The 8,162-nt window shown below is 37.8% G+C and overlaps 1 protein-coding gene across 1 annotated transcript in view; it reads left to right on the top strand.

Moving 5' to 3' along the window:
- The window catches only part of TSGA10 (testis specific, 10), a gene marked incomplete at both ends in the record, with an annotated part of 21,012 nt that overhangs the window by 9,287 nt on the left and 3,563 nt on the right, over positions 1-8,162 (top strand). Inside the window, 5 exon segments of the mRNA XM_009701927.1 lie at positions 3,125-3,279; positions 4,481-4,536; positions 4,769-4,937; positions 5,951-6,061; positions 6,649-6,834. Of these exon segments, the coding sequence (XP_009700229.1) occupies positions 3,125-3,279; positions 4,481-4,536; positions 4,769-4,937; positions 5,951-6,061; positions 6,649-6,834 (677 nt within the window).

The raw sequence follows: 8,162 nt of genomic DNA, 5'->3' as shown, positions 1-8,162 counted from the left end.
GTGTGTGTCCACTAGAGAACCTTTTCCTTTTCTGGAGTCTGGAATGGAACTAAGGATTTCCAAGTCTTGTGTTGCCTTCTCTTGTCAGCAAAATAATGTACATTTGGCAAAGTGTCTCTTTCCAGTGCTTGTCCGCAGAGAGAACAGCAGTATGGTCCCCCAATGGTTCATCTTCTATGTCATGTGACACATGATGGGAATCCAAATTGTACTTTTTGTTTTTCACACAAGTGAAGTAACTTATTTCAGAGACAAACACCGAGAAGTTGGGAATGCCAGTCTTAAGGTTGTCTGTACTACTTAATAAATAAACCCCAGGCTGTTTTTTTTCCTATTTATGGTATTGTTTTTAATTACGCTGCCATGTGGTGTTTTTCTATAGGAGCCTTTGTGCCAACTTTTTCAGAGTTTTGTAGGGAGTCAGTCAGTGTTGTCTAGTGAAGCAAGCTTGTCTGTCAGGTCGTCTTAGCAGAAAATATAGTGAATAAAGCAGGTAATTGCAGAAAGAGAAGGCACATGCTATTTAAACTGTTAAATATTGTTATGCAGTATTTTATACTGTTGCTGTCTGTACATTAGAATTTTGGGGTGATGCACAACCAAACTTTTCAGAATTCCTCACTAAGTATACATATGACCTATTTTCAGAGTGCCTGATTTGAGACTTTGGTTATTAATGTTCAGAAATGTTGAGCACTCACAGCTGTGGCAGCAATCCATGGTTGTGGTTTTGGTTTGGTTTTTTTTTTTGAACATGTAATACTTTCTATCCTGAAAATTTAAGTCACAGTTTGCACATTCAAAATAATGGGATAGTGTTTTCAATTGATCTTTGTACCTCCGTTCCTTCTCTGTAAAATGGTGATAACACACCCTTGCTTGGAATCACAGAATGGCACTTCTGGAGGTCATCTTGTCTGACCTCCCTTCTCAAGCAGGGCCACCTACAGCCACTTGCCCAGGACCGTGTCTAGATGTCTTTTGAATATCTCCAAGGAAGGAAAGTCTATAACCTCTCTGGGCAACATGTTCCAGTGCTCGTTCACTCTCACAGTAAAAAAAAGTTCTCTGATGTTCAGAGGGAACCTCCTGTGTTTCAGGTTGTGTTCATTGCCTCTGGTCCTATCACTGGGCACCACTGAAAAGAGCCTGGCTCTGTCCTTTTTGTACCCTCCCTTCAGGTATTTATATACATTGATAAGATCCTGCCCTGAGCCTTCTCTTCTCCAGGCTGCACAGGCACAGCTTTCTCAGCTTTTCCTCACAGGACAGATGCTGCAGTCCCTCAGTCATCCTCATGGCCCTTTGCTGGACTCTCTCCAGTATGACCGTGTCGCTCTTGTATTGGGGAGCCCAGAACTGGACCCAGCACTCCAGATGTGTCTCATCAGAGCTGAGGGGAAGGATCACCTCCCTCAGCCAGCTGGCAATACTTTCCCTAATGGAGCCCACGATACCATTCACCTTCTTTGCAGCAAGGGCACATTGGTGGCTGATGTTCAATATGGTGTCCACCAGGACCCCCAGCTTTCCTGCCAAGCTGCTTTCCAGCTGAGTGGCCCCCAGTGTGTACTGGTGCATGGGGTTGTTCGTCCCCAGGTGCAGGACTTCGCATTTCCCTTTGTGGAACTTCAGGAGGTTCCTGTCAGCCCATTTCTCCAGCCTGTCCAGGTCCCTCTGGATGGCAGGATGACCCTCTGGTGTATCAGCCACTCTTCCCAGTGTTATGTCATCAGCAAAATTCCTGATGCTACACTCTGCCCCATCATCCAGATCATCAATGAAGATGTAAAACAGAACTGGACCCAGTATTAACCCCTGGGCACACCACTAGTTACCAGCCTCCAACTAGACTTGGTGTCACTGATCACCACCCTCTGGGCTTGGCTGTTTGGACAGTTTTCAGTCCACCTCGCTGTCTGTTCATCCAGCCCATATGTCAACGGCTCATCTATGAGCATCTTATGGGAGTGTCAAAGGCCTTATTGAACTCAAGGTAGACAACATCCCCATTCTCCCTTCATCTACCAGGCCAGTCATTTCATTGTAGAAGTTTGTCAAGTTGGTCAAGCATGACTTCCCCTGCGTGAAGTCATGCTGACTACTACTGATTATTTTCTTGTCCTTAAGGTGCCTGGAAATGCTTTCCAGGATTAGCTGCTCCATCAGAGTTTTCTTTAGAGCCAGGTTTGAGCACTGTCTTAGCGGGTTCCAGAGCCATGCATCCAAAAATACGAGGTGGGAATTTGAGCACCTTTCATCTTGTGTTTTGAAATAAGGAAAGATACTGTGGAAAAAACAGCATGGAAGATATGCGATGATGTCCCTGAAGGACTGAGCTATAGATCATTTTACTTTGGATGTTTTATCTCCTGGAAGTGGTTAATAAGTATTATTCAATAAGCCCAAGTACACTGATATTTAAAGAGTAATTTGCAGCCTGCGTGTTTTTTATGAGATGTAAGGTTCACTGTAAGAAGAGTTTCTGTGGCTCTCCTCTGCGAATGCAATCTATGTAGATCACATAAGGATCTCTGACCATTTAAAGGTAAGTGTAGCGTGTAACACTTTATTAGCTGAATGAAGATAGAGACAGACATCTTTTAGAATTTGATTTTTGTAATGAGTAGATTGCTTTTATCATTATCATCTTTCCAATTTTTAAGTGGTGTTGAATTTTATAATTGCATTACTCTTACTTTCACATAAAGGTTATTTAAATTAAAAAATTGTTTCAGAAAAAAAATGGCTAATATCAGGATCAGTCTCTTTTACTTCATCAGTCATTACATGTTGTAGTCTACATATTGCTTCTGTCTATAGTAATTCTGTTTAAGCCTTTATTGTTATAATACCTGAGAAAGTTGTTTTTAATTATCTAAACATTTGCTGTTTAAAGATAGATTTGGTTTGAGCCAAGTAATTTCAGGTCTTGATCTAAAGAAAAATGCAGTTCTATAAATTTCAGTTGGATTATTTATATATTTCAAAAAGGTACACGCTTCAATGTTTTCTTGAAGGGGAGCTTTTGCCATGTTCTGTTATGCTTTAGAAGTGTATCAAAAGAATTTTTACTTCAAATGGGTTGAATTAATAAAAATGAGACCTTTCTGATTGTGTCTAGATAACTTTTCAAGACAAAGTCTTGTACAACAAGAGGAGATCTGTGCTTTGAAAGAAACAATTGCACAACTTGATAAAGAGAAGGCATCTTTGCAAGACTCTGTGGAAGAAGGAAAAGAGAAGATTGCTGTCTTTGAGGAAAGCCTGGCAATTAAAGTATGTTCTAACATGTAAATAGTCATAGAAGGTAAACAGAGGAAGGATCTGTTGTGTCATCACACCTGCCTTACATTGTTATCTACAACAGTGCTCAGTGCTGACCTAGTTCTGCTCCAGTTTCAAGGCAATGATAAAGCTCATGTTGATTTCAAGAGCAGTATGTTTGAGCAGTGTCGGTCATCTCATGTTTGGTGTTTTGTATGGTTTATACTTATCAAGAGAGGAGACTTTAAGTAGTTTCCTGAAGTGGAGAAGAGTAAATTAGTCAATCAAATATTTTGTTTGTCGTAACATTTAGCCTAAATTCTTCCTTGGGGTCCACTGATGTTAAAGATGCAGGGTGCTAAATAATATTGCCTTTGTTGTCATTGGAGAAGCATCTGAATTACATTCTTTTCACTTAAGGTATATTGCACAGTGTGATTTCAAAATATATAATAAAGCTGCTTAGTTCTGAAACATTATTTTTCACTTCAGCTTAGGTCACCTGGATATTGATTTAGGATAAACTAAAGAAGGTAGTTTTTAACTGTTGTGATTGTTAACTCAAGAATTTGCGTTGATTTTTAACAAAATCTTAAAGAAAAGATATTGCAGGACAGGCTAAAATCATCTTGCCATAAGCACTGACTTTCTATTTTTAAAACTATAAATTGTAAAATGGTGTCCATTTTAGAGAAGAGATGGCTGTCTCTCACCTCTCTTGTGTCTCCAGTGGAAGACATTTCCTTAGCCTATCTGTGCTTCTTTTAATATCTGTATCCAAAGACAAGGGAGTAAAGTAATATACTTTGTGATGGAATTCTGGTTTTATCAGTTACAAACTACCAGACTCTGGTAGTTTATTCATTGCAGAAAAGCAGTGATAACTTATCTAATAGGCAGAAGACATCGTTTAGTTTTAGGAGTGTGAGCCAAATACTACCTTTAGAACCACAAAGGATTAAAAAGTGTAATTAAAATTATTATATTCTGCAGAAGATAATAATATTTGTTCCTTTTTTGCCAAATTAGTTTATCAGAGTTATCAGCTCTAAACAGTACATGATGAAACTTGGAAAACCACAATTCATTTTGCGTTAAATAGTTAAATTAATCAGCTAGCTGAATAAAAGGAAATATAAATAATCTGGTTTTTTTTTCCATTTATACTGAGGAGTGGCGAGAGGTTTATTTTAATTTTGTATTTCTTTTCAAGGAGAAAATAATTTCAGATTTCAAGATTCTGATTTCTGAGTTGGAGCGTTCCACAAAGTAAGGATGAAATGTCAACATCATTATCAAATTTTGATTAATTTATAACATTAAGTCAAAAATTTAATCATAGGATATGCTAATGTATAAATATTTTTTTTTTACTCTATTAAATATTAAAACATTACAGCTTTGTTTCATGACTTGCAAACTTAACCACTGGAAAAGCTATCATTTGTATTAGGTTGGGCAGTATTGTCATACCTGAAGATTTTTTTTATTGGCTGCATAGAAAATCTGCTGAAGCACTCTGCATCTGTGAGAAAGATATCACCAGTTTGCATCAACAGCTACAAGAAACCAACAAAGAACTTGCACAGACTAACAAGAACAGAGAATCATTAGCTCAGGAGACTGACAGGTTACAAGAGCATCTTTCTAATATTAAGCACGAAAATCAGGTATATTTGTACAGAGAACCCTTGACTAAGAAGGAAAATTATTTATTTTTCAAGTAGTGCATAAATTGGTGGGCCCTCCTGTTGCTTCTAGCTACTTTTGAAAGCTTCATGGTTTTCTTTGCTATGCCTGGATGCTGGTAGAAGCAGTTAGAAACAAAAAGTCTTAGCCTCACAGGATCAATTACTTTTTAGTAGGCTTGCCTCTATAATATGCATTGGTTCCTCTAGGTTCTTCCATTAATTCAGGTGATGCTCAAAGCATTTAAAGTATCGTTCTGATTTCTTCACTTGAGCTTCCTGGGAAAGTTCCCAGATTTCCAGAGCACCTTTCTGAGCAACTCACAGCCTTTTCACAGCAGGAGTAGGGGTTTCTCCATAGCCCTCTCCACACACAGTGTTCCCCCGCCCCCTTCCCTGGTTCTTGCAGCTGAATGTTCTAGTAATTTTGTAAGGAACGGCGCTGCTCAGAAACTCTTCCTTCAAGACATCCTTTCTGCAGTTTTTTTCTTTGTTCTGTTCTATTTCTCAAGCAATAGTTGCCAGAAATTCTGTGTGCATTCACCTAATACTTGTGGGTTTATTTCTCCTGATTAGGAGAAACCCACTTAATTAGTTAATTCAATTTTTTAGCCCTCCTGCTTTTTCCAATGTGGGCTTTTAAGAGACTGTAACATGTAAAAAAAGAGGGAGCTCACTCTGAGCCCTGCTCCTTAAATGGGGCAGGCTATTTTGTTATGACCATCTAGCTGCTAAATAAACCATCTGTAATTTTCTTCTTAACTGCTGCATTCTTCTATTGACATTTTTCTTCTTTTTAAGATTTACCATTATTTGTAAGTCAAAGAAACAAAATACTTTTTAGAAAAGCAAAATTTTGTTTATAAAAATGTACATGGTTTAGATTTTATGTAGCCTTTAAATAAAGAGTTAATAAAGCCATAGGTGTTAGATATGCACTAATTGTAATTGTTTTGTAAAGGTGCAAACCTTATGAAACAAATCCTTCTTTATAGGTACTACATAAAAAACTAGCGAAGTGCCAAAATGAGCTTGATGATATGAAGGTGAAAGCCCGAGATTCAAACACAGATACTGTCAGGCTGAAGGGCATACTGAAGGCTAAAGTGAGTGGATTAAACCTGTTAATAAAAGCTGTTGTTTTAAGTAAAAATGAAATTTTAACCATATTTCCATGGAAGAATTTGCTTCCTAGCCGAAACTTATTTGCATTCTACTAATATGTTTTTATTAGTTTGAACACATTTGCTTAGCTGTTTTTGCAGTACACAAGTAATGAAGTATATTTCATTGTGGTTTTTCATACACACACACACACACACACACACACACACCCCCCGTGTGTGTGTGTTTATTAAACTTAAAAATTCAGACAGTGAATAATACAGAGACTTGGAACTCTTTGTCTTTATTACCATATGGGATTAATAGTAAAAAAAAATATTTCTGCGATATATTGCTATTCCTGTATTTGTAATGTGAATATAGCCATTTTTAACATATGTCTTTTGAGCATTAAAATGTGGCCATCTTGAACAAACTAGTTCTTCAGAAGTCTGTCGATGTTTTGGCTAAATGGCAGTTTTCAGTGGAAAGAGAACATCCAATACCATGTCATACCTGCAGATCTATAGATAACCCTATTTTGTGAAGCTTACTGTAAATTGTTAAACAAACAAGCTTTATGTGTTAGGAGAGAGAGAACTGCGAGCTTTTGGCGAATTATCACAAAGCCCGTGAACAAGGAGAAAGTTGGGAAGCAAAATGCCACCAAGCAGAAGCAGATTGTAGCTCTGTGAGACTGGCACTGAGCAGTGCGGAGTCTGAGAACTGCAGGTTGAAAGAAAAAATGGAGTCCCTTGAAACAGAGATGGAGCAAGTAAGTTGAAATCATTCTTTCCATTGTTCACCTTTGAAATGATCTGGTAGTATTTTAAGCCTGCACCTGTTTAAACCTGTGCTTAATGCCACTTCTCATATTTTAGAGATATTTGCTACAATGAACTGTATGGAGTTTGAGTTTATTTAATAAGATGACTAGAATTCCACTAGTCACACTTGGAAAAATAATCTTAAAAAATAATAGCATATATCGAGGAAAAAAAATATAAATTATAAAATGCTCTGATGTTTGGAATGACTGAAGGCATAATGTCACACACAACTCCACAGCATACCTGAAGCATACCTGGTGCTTTGTCACCTGTTATGTTCCTGTCCCTTCTGTTCTTGCTTCTAGCTTTTCAACCTTCTTTCCGCTGCTTTAGATGTCCCAAGGAGCCTCTTCCCACTTGAAAATCTGAAAAACTTAAAGGGAAATGCACAGCATGGCTTTAGCAATGCGTTACAAACATACAAACTATCTTCTGGTTTTGGGTTGTTACAGTTTTTGTTGCAGATTGTCTTTGCTTCCTGAGTATCACATAGGCTGCTGAGGGCTGCCCATGCACATTAGGTACTAAAGAGGAACTGAACTGCTGCTGTTCAGAAAGTGAATGAGAATGTAACAGTAGCAAAACATCAGAGGAAGATTGTGTGGCAGATTTTGACACTGTTTTAATATAATAAAAACTGGTACATGGTTCTAGTTTGTGCAGTGAGCCTCAAATAGGTAGAGATCTCATTCTTCTGATTCCTTCCCACATGCCTGCTATTAAGTATAGGAATAAAAAGGCCTCTTCATGAAAACTGTGTCAACAAATTGAAATAGAATTCCAGATATCATATTCAGGTTCATAGCAGTTATGTGTAAGGCACATGTCTAAAACACAGATGTTTTTAATCAAAAATCTTAAGGTGCTTAGCAGTGCTCTGTGTTCCTTTTACCTTTTTTTTAGGCAAGACGGAGCTAGAATTAATGTGATGCGCTCTCCCTACAATCATCTCTTTGGATCTCATTCCTAATAAATCCTTCAAGGAAGTCACAGTGCTTTATCTCTCCCTCTGCTCTGTTAACCTCCCGGACTCATTCTGCCACTTGCTGAAAATTAAGTAGTTAAAAGTGACCAGAAATACAAATGTCACTGGGCAAAGTACAGACATTTTTCAAAGAGGAAAAACTTAGGTTATGTTAATTTTAAATATACAAAATTCTAAATGCTTTTAGTCAGAACTGCTGCTGCTAGCTTGTGGACTTCTCTTTAGTGTGACTTCTGTCATCTGTTAGTCATGCCTGAGTTTACAGGTGACAGCAGTATAAAGATGACT

The sequence above is a fragment of the Cariama cristata genome, unplaced genomic scaffold (assembly GCF_000690535.1).
Source record: "Cariama cristata isolate BGI_N322 unplaced genomic scaffold, ASM69053v1 scaffold4076, whole genome shotgun sequence".
Lineage (NCBI taxonomy): Eukaryota > Metazoa > Chordata > Aves > Cariamiformes > Cariamidae > Cariama > Cariama cristata.
Note: the sequence above shows the minus strand (reverse complement) of the source record. Positions and strands in the feature narration are given on the sequence as shown.